Genomic DNA, 15,819 nt, shown 5'->3' with positions numbered 1-15,819 from the left:
AGGTCACACATTTACGGATCATCTAGGAAACTAGGTCATATGAACCTACCACTCAGGAAACTAAACTACTGTAGGTAACACATTTTACAAATCATCTAGGAAACTAGGTCATATGAACATATCACCCAGGAAACTAGGTCACACATGAACTGATCATCTTGGAATCTAGGTCATATGAACCTTCCACCCAGGAAACTAGGTCATATGAACCTACCACCCAGGAAACTAGGTCATATGAACCTACCACCCAGACAACTAGGTCACACATTTACGGATCATCTAGGAAACTAGGTCATATGAATCTACCACTCAGGAAACTAAACTACTGTAGGTTACACATTTTACAAATCATCTAGGAAACTAGGTCATATGAACATATCACCCAGGAAACTAGGTCACACATGAACTGATCATCTTGGAAACTAGGTCATATGAACCTCCCACCCAGGAAACTAGGTCATATGAACCTACCACCCAGGAAACTAGGTCATATGAACCTACCACTCAGGAAACTAGGTCATACGAACCTATACCACCCAGGAAGCTAGGTCACACATGAACTGATCATCCAGGTCACTTTATCACATGAACTAACTATCCAGGACACCACCTGTAGGTCACAATAGGGTTCTGTCAACCATAAAAAAACCAAGGTCATTTAAAGTCTAGCAATAGCTTCCATATAGCCGTATACAATACTGACAATATATAGTACAAAAGAAGTTGAGTACATTCAAATTCAGATCTATGAGTCTGTAATTTATGGTAGAGACAACAAACAAAATTTGTTTGGAAGGAATGGCTTTTACTGCATGGTATAATATACAATGACAAAGTTACATATCAAATGTTGTCCAATGTGCGATCATACATATATATACACATTGTCAACAGATTACATAGCATGTAGGTAAACATTGATCTACAACATGTATACCCAACAGGGACTAAACAAATTGTAGGAACTAATTGCACTTTAATGTTCTTTGTGTTTTCCTGCAACACAAACTCCCTTCATATACAATACACTTACATTTATGTAATAACTACACCAGCAAACTACCCGATTCTCTCCAGTCACACTCCCCTTCAAGGGTGAGTAAACAAACAAAATCAGCTGACACGGTCTCAGATTTGGTTTATTTTTTTTGAATGTCCTATTAATAGTCAGGGTCATTTAAGGATGTGCCTGATTTTGGAGGTGGAGGAAAGCCGGAGTACCTGGAGAAAAACCACCGGCCTACGGTCAGTACCTGGCAACTGCCCCACGTAGGTTTCGAATTGCAACCCAGAGGTGTCGGGACACCTTAACCACTGGGCCACTCTGATAGTGATTCCACACACTGAATAACATAGTTTATAAGAGATCATCCTTAAAATTCCAAAGGTTGTATTCCTGTCCATCGAACGCTTTTGGAAGACAATAAGAAACGTTGAAAATTCCTTATATAACATTGAGTTATTAACAGTACCACAGGGAAAATACTACAGAAATATGGAAACCTGTACAATAACGGTGATATTGTGAATCCAGGAGGAACACCTTTACCATTAAAGTATCCAGTGTTAAAATAATATAGGAATCAAGACGGACTTGGGCAGACCAGGAATATCATGTGATTGTTTCTGATGTCTATGGAAAGGTTCTCTACAATAATATCCAGGATGATGAATTTGTACATATTATACAAACTCTAGTGATACAAATGTCTGCTACTGCACAGCACCATAACTAACATTACTATTTTATATAAAACATATAAAATTTCAGAGGCAAACATCAATAAAAACTTTGTATCTTCAATGTCTTTTTCAAGTTTTTCAGGAAATATTTTCATGAGGGAAGGGATTTCCAAGATTAACAAGGATATGATCATTTTAACATTATTGAGATGTCAGGGAAATGAGCAATTTAAAACAAATCTATTGAAATCAAAGTTAACAAAGATCTACAATTCTAACCGAACACAAAGTAAACTATCAAGAAATATGTCCCTTTGCCAGTTCTCAAATACAGAGATTTATGAACAGGTAACACCCAATTTGTTGCGGATTTTTTTTTATATAAACATGACTTGAAAGTTCAAATCTATAAATATATTTGTATCAACATATACAAAAATATTGAGACAATCAGTCTGTCCTCGAGGCAATCACGTAAATACAAGTCTACACACTCTTAACTGTTGAGGAACCATTAGACCCAGAGTTGTTTATAATTAAACCAAATATAAAAATCTGTAGACACATCAACTCAGTTAGCAATAACAACTGAATCCTGGCCAGTGTGCAAAGGACATTTAGAGAATTTGACAAAGAGTTAGAAAGTCTGTTTATCATTTGACCCAGAGTCCAAATGTCTGTTTAACAATAGCTACTGAGTCCAACAGTATTTTTATTGGTAACGTTGAACAGAGTGTCTGAAAGTTTGTTTATCAGAAAAGAATCAGACCAATTGTCCTGAAGCCTTTAACCTTTCTTCCCAGAACCTAAAAGGCTGTATACCAGAAAGACTGTTCACCAATACATCCTGGGCTATTTACACAAAGTGTAGCAATGCAATCATTAGACCCAGGGTAAAATATTATAGATACCTCATGCATTAGGTCCAAGATAAAACAAGTTAAAAACCATTTTGCAAACAGTCCAACAAAATCTTCAAAGCATTGGCAAACAGTCGTAAAAATTCTTCAAAGCATTATTGAGCAGAAGTCTAATTGCATTGGCCAAGGTTTATATACAAATATAAAACCCTAAGCTGTGAACACAGAACAGGTATGTACATATCACCTGAAATTACTGTACTGACCAATAAAAAATGCTCGTCCAACTACCAAAACTAACTGATCATTCCGTTTCTGGGGGAAAATCACTAATTTTTAAGTGAAAGAAAATAGAAAAAGCAATATTTTTTTATAAAATCTAAGTAAAATATATATGCTATCAATCAAATACCTTTGTACATAAAAACTAGAAAAGATGAGTGGAATCACATTTCTAAGGAGATCAGTGAAAAACAGACAGTTAAAGTCTGTTGTGTCAATAAATATAAAGTACATATGAGACATCAAGTGGCATTAGCCATAACAACCAACCCAACACTACAAGTAACCATGACAACCAACCCAACAATACTTGGACCTGTCTGAAGCTCTTTTCTCCCAAAGTACAAGATCTAGTAACCACGACAACCAACCACACTACTCAGACCTGCTTGTGACTCCTTCCACTTGGAGCATCTAGCTGAGCTCTTCAATTCATTTCCCCAAACTAAGAACTGGGCTCTTCCTAAATTATGAGAACATGTAACCATAACAACCAAATCGACTCCATCAGACCTGGAATACCAGCTTCTCTGGGTAAGATGTGACAAGGCAGTAACTCCTTCCTTTTCAGTGTCTTCTGATACTTCATCATTAACAAGGGTTCAGTTACAGTAAATATAGTCATTAAGGCACATTTCAATTTTTAGCACAATATTTAATTTTGACAAATTAATATGATGGCACAATCATAATTAGGGCCATAATTTCAGCAAGACAAGTATGTAAATGAGATTATTGCTAAAACATGTATGTTTACAGTATGAGGAGTCAAAAGCAGGACAATTTCACATTCTAATTTTCTTATCTGTATCATTTACAGTGAAAGTTTTTCATCACAATATTTTATTGAAAAAAATATCAGTCTAGATGTAAATATTGCAACAAATCAATCATAATACATAGAACAAATGATATCAGTTCCATTCACATTTATTCATGTTTTTATGTGGAATTGAATAAACCTTCATATCCACAGGAGGGGAATTGACTTTTCCTTCACATCCACATGAGTTGGTAACCTTAAGCTTTCCTTCACATCCACAAGAGTTGGTAACCTTTCCCTCACATCCACATGAGTGGAATAAGCCTTTTCTTCATATCCACATGAGTGGAATAAGCCTTTTTTTAACATTCACATTAATGGAATGAACCTTTCCCTCTTATCCACATGAAAGAAAATATCAGGTTTAGTTTACCCAGATGTTTTCTTCAATATATAATCCTGTAGATTTGAAACCCTGTTCCATTACATCCTTATCTTCTGTACGATAAAAATTATTAAAATGTACCTTATTCCTTAAACTACTACAAAAAGGTTTTCTAGTCACAGTGACAGATGTTGCTTTCCTTACAAATGATCAGTATCATTATAGAGCTACTGTGTGTTGTGATAGCGATCCAGACTTGTGTGTCAGGTGGTTCCAGCACCAGTGCAGATATCCCGGCCTGATTGCCATGACGATATGTTACATTTCAGTAATACCCTCTGAAGAAGACATGACAGCCTGTTGTCTCAAGTAGGGACTTACAACAATTTACAGATATCATAGCATCTGAGGAACTTCATAAGCCTCAACTATAATTAAAAAATATCTAATATAAAAGCATGATTCTAAGTGAAATTTCATTTCCTACAAATTCTACTAAACAAAGGGAAGTAACAAGAGGGGCCGTAACAAGAGGGGCCATGTGTACAAGTCTGGGTTGGATTGAGATCAAGCATTAAAGATGACAGATCTATCCAAAACAGGTCATTTCCTGCTCAACTTTATAATTGATTTTGTATAACTGTATTGTAAAGACAATCAATATACTTACATTGTTTTTCAATCCCAATGAAAATGTTTGCAATTGTACACGTCATTGTGACACTGCTGTTTAAACTAACCATAGAAAAAAAGTAATTACTCATTTTGGACAATATAACCTCTTAATGTAGTAGTGTATTTATCTGCCAGTAAGCCCATGCTTGGTAACAAGCCCAATTGTGTCAATTGCAGTTTAATCCTTACATTACAAATGCTCTTTATTGTCCTGCAATAAGCCCAACCCTCCTTGGGTCAAAGTCTATGTGTTGGCCCCCTGGACCAGACGCCAGTAATTTTGTTCATTTATAATTAGTCCATCGTATTATATACAGCTTTTTCAAAACATCCTAGACGTACACACATGCCCCTGTAGTTACCCTATCCCCTAACAACCTTACATTTATTGATGCAGCACAATAATCTCACCATACATGGCACTGCCAGCATTTTGTAACCTCTAAGGCCAGCCGTTAATATTAGGCTGGCCCATAGAAGCACATCGAAGAGGGGACCTTACCTTCAATTATATTCTTTCAGCACAGATCTGCTCAGCAAATTTTGATGATGTTAAATTCAATTACAGATCAAATGAAAGCCATGGACATGCTTCAGAGTACCCGATATACTCAAGTGAAACCAGATATTAATGCTGGGTACAAAAAATATATCTATAGTATCAAATTTCTGTCAAGAATGAAATTGAAGATTAAATCACCTTCTGCTTTAGGACAGAATTCAGATAATTATAGACACCAATAGGTATTTGGTACACAAATCATATCATCAGTGAAAATAGATGGCTATATTTATGGTAATATTCAATACACAACTCACAGCAGTCAGTACACAAAACTGTACAAAATAACCGAGCACCATATCACATTTTGACTTATTTTTTTTGTCCTTGACAGTACAAGACAATGTAATGTTGTGTATGAGGGCTTCAACAACAGGATGGATGAATGATTCCTGATAATGACGTAACACTGTAAACAAACCGAATCATGGCCACTCCATATTATCACAGTCTCATTACACATATTACTGTATTTTGATTTGACAATCTATTCAGCTTCATAATAAATACCCCACCAACAGATCCTAACTCACAGTCAAACCGTCCACAGCCCGACAGCTCTACCTAACTCACAGTCAAACCATCCACATACTGACAGATCTACCTAACTCACAGTGAAACCATCCACAGGCGAACAGCTCTACCTAACTCACAGTCAAACCGTCCACAGGCGGACAGCTCTACCTAACTCACAGTCAAACCGTCCACAGCCTGACAGCTCTAACTAACTCCCAGTCAAACCCTCCACAGGCGGACAGCTCTACCTAACTCACAGTCAAACCATCCACAGGCTGACAGATCTACCTAACTCACAGTCAAACCATCCACAGGCGGACAGCTCTACTTAACTCACAGTGAAACCATCCACAGCCTGACAGCTCTACCTAACTCACAGTCAAACCGTCCACTGACTGACAGCTCTACCTGACTCACAGTCAAACCATCCACAGGCGAACAGCTCTACCTAACTCACAGTCAAACCATCCACAGGCGGACAGCTCTACCTAACTCACAGTGAAACCATCCACAGGCGGACAGCTCTACCTAAATCAGTCAAACCGTCCACAGACTGACAGCTCTACCTAACTCACAGTCAAACCATCCACAGGCGGACAGCTCTACTTAACTCACAGTGAAACCATCCACAGGCGGACAGCTCTACCTAACTCACAGTCAAACCCTCCACAGGCGGACAGCTCTACCTAACTCACAGTGAAACCATCCACAGGCGGACAGCTCTACCTAACTCACAGTCAAACCATCCACAGGCGGACAGCTCTACCTAACTCACAGTCAAACCATCCACAGGCGGACAGCTCTACCTAACTCACAGTCAAACCGTCCACAGCCTGACAGCTCTAACTAACTCACAGTCAAACCCTCCACAGGCGGACAGCTCTACCTGACTCACAGTCAAACCATCCACAGGCGGACAGCTCTACCTAACTCACAGTCAAACCGTCCACAGGCGGACAGCTCTACCTAACTCACAGTGAAACCATCCACAGGCGGACAGCTCTACCTAACTCACAGTGAAACCATCCACAGGCGGACAGCTCTAACTAACTCACAGTCAAACCGTCCACAGGCGAACAGCTCTACCTAACTCACAGTCAAACCATCCACAGGTGGACAGCTCTACCTAACTCACAGTCAAACCATCCACAGGCGGACAGCTCTACCTAACTCACAGTGAAACCATCCACAGGCGGACAGCTCTACCTAACTCAGTCAAACCGTCCACAGACTGACAGCTCTACCTAACTCACAGTCAAACCATCCACAGGCGAACAGCTCTACCTAACTCACAGTGAAACCATCCACAGGCGGACAGCTCTACCTAACTCACAGTCAAACCATCCACAGGCGGACAGCTCTACCTAACTCACAGTCAAACCCTCCACAGGCGGACAGCTCTACCTAACTCACAGTCAAACCATCCACAGGCGGACAGCTCTACCTGACTCACAGTCAAACCATCCACAGGCGGACAGCTCTACCTAACTCACAGTGCAAACCATCCACAGGCGGACAGCTCTACCTAACTCACAGTGAAACCATCCACAGGCGGACAGCTCTACCTAACTCACAGTCAAACCATCCACAGGCGGACAGCTCTACCTAACTCACAGTGAAACCATCCACAGGCGGACAGCTCTACCTAACTCACAGTCAAACCATCCACAGGCGGACAGCTCTACCTAACTCACAGTGAAACCATCCACAGGCGGACAGCTCTACCTAACTCACAGTGAAACCATCCACAGGCTGACAGCTCTACCTAACTCACAGTGAAACCATCCACAGGCGGACAGCTCTACCTAACTCACAGTCAAACCATCCACAGGCGGACAGCTCTACCTAACTCACAGTGAAACCATCCACAGGCGGACAGCTCTACCTAACTCACAGTGAAACCATCCACAGGCGGACAGCTCTACCTAACTCACAGTGAAACCATCCACAGGCGGACAGCTCTACCTAACTCACAGTGAAACCGTCCACAGGCTGACAGCTCTAACTAGCTGAGACCAGCAAATATCTGAGTGAGTTTGAGACACGGGTGGAAATGGGTTTACAGGTAACAACTGGTGGGATTTAACTTGAGAACTGTACAGCCATATTTTTGTTGGAGCCCTTATACCCCGTGACATTCACGGTCATACTTTTGTTTCTATGTTCTGTGTTAGCAATCTGTTCTGTTGTTGTGACTGTTGAGATTGTTGCTGCTGAGACTGTTGTTGTGGTATCTGTTGTTTTATATGCTGTTGCTGAAACTGTTGCTGCTGTTGTAGCTGTAGTTCCTTCTGACGTAATTGTTGTTGCTGATGCTGTAAATACTGTTGTTGTAGGTGGAGTTCTTGCTGTTGCTGCTGCAGATGAAGTTGTTGTTGATGATGCTGTATATGTTGTTGCAGCTGTTGGTGATGTTGTTGCTGTGGTATCTGTTGTTGCTGTGGTAACACATGTTGTTTTCCTGGTGGATCTAACTGATGCCAGTGTCCTTTATTTTGGTTTCCACTGTTTTGTGCCATCATTTTTTGTTGTAGGGCTTCCTGTAATGCTGGTAACTGTCGTTGTAACAAGTCATGGTGTTCGAGATTCTGGGGTAAGGCTAACTGCATAGGTAACTGAGACGGCTGCTGTTCCTTTTTACGAATGTCCATCGCACGGTTCAGAGCCATACGATAACTTTCATAACTCATCACAATTTGTTCCAGTTCTTGTTTGTGTAATCTCATTAGCATGGCATCGTAGTGTTCCAGCTGACTGACAGTGAACAGGTCCCACTGAAGTACAAAGTCGCATCGTAAGTGAGGGGGTCTTAAGTAGTTCTACTGGTACTATCATCATAGTGAAAGTAGTGTTTTGGTTATTACAGTGAGAAAACGTGGAGGTAAGAGTGTGTTGGTGGGAGTGTGGTGGTGAGAGTGTAAGGATGAGAGTGAGGGGTGAGAGTGTTGGGGCAAGATTGTGGGGGTGGGGCCGTTGGAGAGAAAGTTGGGGTGAGTGTGGAGATGAGAGTGTGCGGGTGAGAGTGTGGAGAAAAGAGTGAAGAGGTGAGTGTTGGGGCAAGAGTTTGGAGGTGAGAGTGTGGACATGTGAGTGAGAATGTTTGAGTGAGAGTGTGTGGGTGAGAGTTTGGAGGTGAGAATGTGAGAGTGAGAGTGTGGGGTGCGTGGGGGCTGGGTTGTGGGAGAGAAAGGGGGAGGTGAATGTGTGAGTGAGAGTGTGAGGGTGTGTGGGGGTAGGGTTGGTGGGAGAGAAAGTGGGGGTGAATGTGGAGATGAGTGTGGAGGTGAGAGTGTGTGGGTGAGAGTGCAGCAGTGAGAGTGTGGGGTGAGAGTACGGAGTTGAGAATGTGTTGGTGAGAGTGGAGATGAGATTCTGGGGGTGAGAGTGTGTTGGTGAGGGTGTGTGGGTGATAGTATGAAGACGAGAGTGTGGGGGTAAGAGTGTGGAGGTGAGTGTGTGGGTGAGAGTGTGGAGGTGAGAGTGTGGGGTTGAGTGTTGGATAAGAGTGTGGGGTGACAGTGTGGAGATGTATCTAGGTTTGTATCAATACAGTTCAATTTATTATCAAATGAAATCCTTAATTGATGTAGGAAACATAGGTTAAAATCAACTTGAAATCAGTTTACTTAATTAACATTCTGAAATTTGAGGCCAATCATATCCATTATAAAATAATTACTAGCTTACACTAAAAATTTTGAAATACTGTAATATCTAAATTTTTACTAGGGAACAAGTTTCAGTAATCTTTTGCATTTTTAATGAAAAACAGTATGTATAGCATATTTTCCATTGTATGTTTTGTTTTAAATAATAATGATAATAAATCACATTCCGTAAATGGCATACTAAATGCTAACCTTTAACTTGTGGTCATGCTCGGGTGCTCCTCTGGAGTAGACACTCAGCCACTGAGGGATTTCTTTAAAGTAAAACAAGTACATCATTGTAAATTAATAAACAATTAGTAGCTCTTAAATTTTTTTTTTTTCCAAAAATTGTTACATAATGATTATTTGAAAGTGTGAGAATATAAAACTCATGAGAAAAATGGTTATTTAGGCCTTTAACATTCACCTGAGAAAGGAAATCCACAGAGGAATCCACGAAGAAAATCTTTAAAGGCAGGTCAAATTCTATAGTTTTGTTTCTTGGATATGTGAAGTATATATATATATTTAAATGTTGCAGCTTTATTGCTATGTTCATCAAGTGAACCACAAAGTTTTACATAAATTTGACAGTTTCTGAGAAAATGAAAATGTGTTCTGCACTATTAAGAGACCACTAATGGGTCTGCCCTCTGTCACTTACTGAGTACTGATTGATCCTGATTACAGACTTATTTATCATTGTTTTCACCAACTAAAACCTGACTGATTATTTCTGAATGTTGCCCTCAAAGACACCTTATAGCACACAGGGGGTAAGTGCAGACCTATGTCACAAAAAATAATTGTTAGATGAAAAATTACCCTCTCTCGAGTTTGACCCATCCCATAACTACACATCCTAGACGTCAAGAATATATAGTCGTGGGACAGGTCAAACTCAGGAGAGGGTAATTTTTCATCATAACAATTAATTTTTTGTGATGTAGGTCCCACTTACCCCCTGTGTTATCCCCCCAACAAGTCTCAGTCGTCAGCAGAGTCAGTCCTTCTTGAGGACAACTTCTAATCCCTTAAACAGGCCTGGGATAAGAATTTTTATCAAAATTTGACTGACAGTTTCTGAAGAAGTGTCGAAACTTTGACTGTTTATGCATGAAAGACACAAACATTGAAATACAAAAGGCAAGCACATGCTGTGTACCTGTATAAAGGTAAGGATTTGCAGGCACTAGCACATTTGTTTGACGAGCTGGACGGTACTCTATCTGCTGAGGGAGTCCAGGTCGCTGAGGATACTGGAAGGCGAGGTTAAACTGAGGCATGGTCGGGGCACATGGATGCTGGTACTGGGCTATTTTCATAAAGTGGCTGTAAATAAAAATCATACAATGGCTGTCAATACAACCGAAATATTCTGAGTTTCAAGAGTCAAGAGAAAATAAGTCAGAAGTTTGAATGTTTTGTAATGTAGTGTGCATATCCTCCTTACATGACACTTTATCAATTTCCCATACTAATGACATATTAGCATTTTTCAGCATGTAATTATACAATGTACATAAACATAATAGTACTTGAAGTAACATTTAAAAAACTTTTCTATTCTTACACAAGGTTCTACAGAGAGAGACTTACTTGACATAGTATACTCCAAACTCCTTGGACTCGATCCTTTCCCACCCCATTGGCAAACTTTCCTTTTCAAATGGGTGGCTCCAATGGGTTGTCTGCGTGTTGTGGTCTATATAGTACTTTCGCCCTCTCACTGTCCAGTCTATTGACCATCCTGTTGGTAAGGCCATCTCGTCTTGACCAGGGAACCCACTTGAGGCTATAAATATTTTAATTGTTAAAAGCTTATTAGGCTACACTACACATCATGACAGATAACTAACATTGTGAATGCAACTCAGTAAGTCTCGTATTATCAATATTCAATTTTTTTTATTGGACAATCATCACATAAATTGCCCATGGCATGCAAAACATTTTTGCATATGTCATTATAGTAGTATACCCTTGAGTGTTTTTCATTGGCTATATATATACCAATCAGAAATTACTGATGACGTCATAAATTGTGAATGGTGCAACAAAATGTCTGTCTTTGAATCGAAGACCTCCAAACTTTTACCTTAAAACCTGTAAGAACAGGATTTCTGAGTTAGGTAATAGAAAATATCTTAAAATTTGTTTTCCTATTTTGCTTGCTAATGCTCGCAAAAATAAAAAAAACTTCTAAAGACTTCTAAAATCTTGTAAGAAATGAAAATTCATTTTAAGATCATCAATTTCTAGTTGAAGGGTCCAGGGCCAAGAGAGAACACCATGCAATTAGCAATCAAATATATGTCATTATTTTTTACTAGTTACTGAAAGCCCGACAATATCTTGAATTTGTGGCAGATAACTATACTGATTATATTGTTTTTAACTGGTTCCTGCTTAACTCACCACCAGAGGATGGGACACTTGTCTGAATCTCCTTCTGTGTAGAGCCATGTAAACTTTGTTTTACAATCTGTCCACCGGGATTCTGCTGGGCATAGTGTTTGCGTATCTCTTGGTGGTATTGTTGGATTTGGTAGTTCTCATCATACTGACTATGGTAGTCATTACCGTAGTTACCATGATAATGGCCAGACATGTCATCTTTATTGTCTGTAAGATTTGATTACAAAACATGATAATCAGCATTGAATGTCATTTCATTTGTATCAGTCACTATATCTACTGTAGTAATTTTTTGTGAGTTCATATACCTGTCATAATCTGAAAATTGATTCGAAGTTTAAAAAAAAAAGTATTATGAAAATTATGTAATTATAGCCAATTTGAAGAGAAGAATTTGGTATCTCAAATGCACAGCCATGAAAAAAACATGATTTAACAGAGCATGCTCCCCAAGATTGCATTCAACCTAATTTTCCAATTTATTTGCATAACTTTGAACAACTCAATAAAGACTTCACTCAAGTGCTCCTACCTTCTCTGATGGCTCCCAGATTCCCAAGTCTGTTTGCCTGCGATACCTGTGGTTGTTTAACTTCCTGGACAAAATGTTGGACACCAGAACCTCCACTCTGGTACCCCGATGACCCAGTGGTTGCACGACTAGACGTTGACCCCTGAGTACTTAGTGAACTGTTGGACCCTGTATTAGCAGGCTGGTAGGGAAAACCCCCTGGCTGAGACAGATTAACATTAGGTTTATGGAACTGGTCCCCACTCTGACCAGACACTTGCATGTTCTGTAGTCCATGTGTGATTTGCGACACTGGCATCTGCACTGGTTTGCTGAGAGGCAGTTTCTGGGGCTGTGACTTGTTGATGTGAGTGTGTACTTGGCGTTCATAGGAACTGCTTGTGTTCGTGAAGGTCATAGGTGATGTTGGCAGGACAGAGCGTGACACGGGTGGACGGATGATGGGTTGTTGTGGTACGTAAAATGCTGGTGTTTTTGAACTCCTCCTCTGGAAGTTTGGAGTCTGTCTTACAGGAGTATGGTAATCTGTAACAGGGAATTATCACAGTGTGTAGGCAATGACCCATGTCAAATATCTAAACATAGAGCCTCATACAGGCCAAAGTCATACAATCAATAAAATTGTCAGTAAAATATAGACTATGAAAATTATATAAATACATTAAAATTAAAAAAAGTAAGTTTCAATCACAACATACCCAAGCATCAGGTCCTGATCAAGCCTCACTCTTAGAGGCAAAATTAAACTAGTCTACGTAATTAAACATCCACTTAATGGTAATGCTTGGGTACGTTGTGATCGAAACTTTCTTTTTCAATTATGATAATATATTTCATCACCCTGCATACCTTTCAGTATCCATACCCAATATTTTCAATTTAATCTTAGAATATCAACATCAGAAGTAATTGATGAGTAAAAAATAAACACTGATATACCACACATAAAGTTAAAACATGGTGCTGAACCATACCTATAGCTACTTAATATACACAGTTACCTTGAAATATGGCCGTGTTGATGGAGCCATACCTACTTAACATACACAGAGTTGAAATATGGCCATGTTGATGGAGCCATACATACTTAACATACACAAAGAGTTACTTTGAAATATGGCCATGTTAATGGAACCTTTCCTACTTAACATACACACAGAGTTACCTTGAAATATGGCCATGTTGTTGGAACCATACATACTTCTATTAATGAATTAACATACACACTAATGGGTATAACTTATCTAAAAAATGTACCTTGAACCATGGTGTTGAACAGCTCATCAAAGGAAAAGTTTTCATCACAAAATTGGAAACCTTTTTTCCTGAACAAGTCATCAAAATCACTATTAAAAAGGGTATCAAAGTCCTTGAAAAAATCCATTGTACGATGTACGTGTGGCCGTGAGGTAGAATATTTCATCTTGTTATAACTATAAATTACTGTCTATTAAGCCTTCGAAAATGCAATTATAGTCTAGAAAGAGGAAGTGACACCCTCCTATGTGGAATTTTAAGTACTGTTAGACATTCACCACTTAAGGAAACATAGTAAATAATGCATGTATATAACCATAAATAGACTACTCCCACTAGTACTGAAAACCAGCAGTTGTAATGTACTTAATGAGAAAGAAAAATTATGTATGAAAAACAATCACTAAATTTATGAACTCAATTGTGTTTAATTAAGGATCTCCACCTACATAGACTGTGTCGGGACTTATATTAACCACAGGTCCCCTCCATCATCATTAGATGAAGTTGTGGTTGATACATCGTAACATGTATGATGTCAAGAGGAAGTTGCATGCAGACAGTATGACTACTACTTGACACCAAAGCACTTTGTTCGTGTGTATACAGTGTATGATACAAGTTCATTCGTTGTTGTTCATGTCATGGATTTTCATTCATAAAATATTAAGTTATCATTTGGTTCTCAATGGCTGGTCTAAATATACTGGGTGTATATGAATTTTAATACGTACAAGAGGTCAAATGGGCCTGCACTTCTCATGTTATTCATTTTTACTGAAATTTAACACATTTCAAACTTGTAACTTTTAAATTAAATGAGAGAAGAACTTGAGGTCACACTTATCTAATAGCTGTACATACTGTAGTAAGTTAAAACTACATACATGAAGTCACAACCTTTTTCCACATTAGAATTTTCTGGACCAATGTAATTAGTATCAATGTGGTTTATTCAGACAATAGCTTATATATAACCCTATATGTCAGCAATTTATTGCACGATCTAGATTTAGCCCACATTTAAATGGTTTACAATATCATGCAGTTCAAGGACTGGTCCATCAACTGAGAAGAATTTGTACTCAAGCTGTATCATATGCTATATAAAGGCCACAGCTTCGGATGGTTAATTCATAGACAGTGGAAGTCAGATACATAGCAATTAACAAGTAATTGCAAGAGACCACATTTACTAATGTATAACCTTTTTAGCACATCTTTTTAAGAAAGAAATTACAAATCCATCAAAAATTTATCATACAGGATTCAATCTATATTTGTGATCACTGTTACATACATACATTGTAAATTAAGCAGACAGAAAAAAAAACAAAAACAACTGGTCAATTAACATATGCATACCAGTGCAAGTATAAATTAAACACTTACACTCCATGCGAGTGGAAGGTTGTATTGGCATTACTGGTGTCAACATGTACTGTATATACAGTAAATTTGTTTAAGTTTGTACATGTAGTCTGGGCTTTTCAATGGTTTGATTTTTTTACACTTACTTTTTTTTCCATTTATCATAACAATGTTTCAAAGTATTTTGTATATTCATATTGATAAATATTCACGATTACAAACTTATTAATGTAGACCCCAAGCAATCTATAAATAGTAACAAAGTCATATATTTATACACAATACTCACTTCTCAACATAGGCGGAGTGTCTCTTTTGACATATTTCCCAGCAATACCATCATTTATTCCCGATGCAGAATCTTTCTTTTTCGGCAACATTTTGACGGAATTAGTTAATAAAATCAATTTGCAGTTGTCAGACTTCCATCAGACAATGTCTTCCTAGTGTACTTGTTGATCTAATGACCAACTGTTGCTCGTGAACCATTGAGACTCACTTCAGACATAGAGCAACAGATGTGAGCTATGCTGTATGTAAAATGGGTAAATAGTTTATAAGTGTAGCCCAGTTAATTTATTGATTTTGATATCCTATTTATTGGAAAAAATCCATGCATTCTGCACATTCTCTGGCAGGTCAAAGAAATTCCATCATAACGACACCGCCCTGTTCTGAAAATATGGTATCAACATTAGTATAAGCTCATACTTTTTGTGATTGTATAAAACGATATTAATATCCCTGTACTTTCCAAACGTTTCCATCCTTTAGAATGCATTCCGTGGCACAGATAATGATAAATACAATCGAATTAAGTTGCTTTCCGGAAATGTCTCAAGGTGCTCGCTACGTGGACTACGTC

At 38.6% G+C, this 15,819-nt stretch overlaps 1 protein-coding gene across 5 annotated transcripts; it reads right to left on the bottom strand.

Moving 5' to 3' along the window:
• Window positions 1-788: 788 nt before the first annotated feature.
• Window positions 789-15,768, bottom strand: LOC117323622 (protein salvador homolog 1-like). 5 transcript variants are annotated; one of them, XR_004531778.1, is made up of 8 exons: window positions 13,584-13,766; window positions 12,327-12,851; window positions 11,795-12,001; window positions 10,976-11,171; window positions 10,542-10,708; window positions 9,587-9,648; window positions 5,855-8,500; window positions 789-5,734 (listed from the first exon to the last, which is right to left on the bottom strand). XR_004531778.1 is itself a non-coding variant. In XM_033878942.1 (7 exons), exons 1-7 carry the CDS (start codon window positions 15,332-15,334, stop codon window positions 7,871-7,873), a joined length of 1,878 nt encoding a protein of 625 aa, XP_033734833.1. In that variant the 5' UTR covers window positions 15,335-15,768; the 3' UTR covers window positions 789-7,870. The 5 variants fall into 5 exon arrangements, 2 of the variants coding, with proteins under 2 accessions (XP_033734833.1, XP_033734831.1); XR_004531779.1 differs by having other exon boundaries at window positions 6,175-8,500; XR_004531777.1 differs by having other exon boundaries at window positions 789-6,932; window positions 7,252-8,500.
• Window positions 15,769-15,819: the final 51 nt, after the last annotated feature.

Source organism: Pecten maximus, chromosome 3 (assembly GCF_902652985.1).
Source record: "Pecten maximus chromosome 3, xPecMax1.1, whole genome shotgun sequence".
NCBI classification, from domain to species: Eukaryota; Metazoa; Mollusca; class Bivalvia; order Pectinida; family Pectinidae; genus Pecten; species Pecten maximus.
The sequence above is the reverse complement of the archived record's forward strand: the minus strand, read 5'-3'. Positions and strand labels throughout refer to the sequence as shown.

Bases quoted from the DNA above. Each gene is read 5' to 3' on its own strand.
- LOC117323622 (XM_033878940.1), bottom strand. From the start codon at position 13,749: ATGAAATATTCTACCTCACGGCCACACGTACATCGTACAATGGATTTT. The intron at 12,002-12,326 runs GTAGGAGCACTT...CAAATCTTACAG, and splicing joins TCTGGGAGCCATCAGAGAAG to ACAATAAAGATGACATGTCT. The intron at 9,649-10,541 runs GTACACAGCATG...TTTACTTTAAAG, and splicing joins AAATCCTTACCTTTATACAG to AAATCCCTCAGTGGCTGAGT.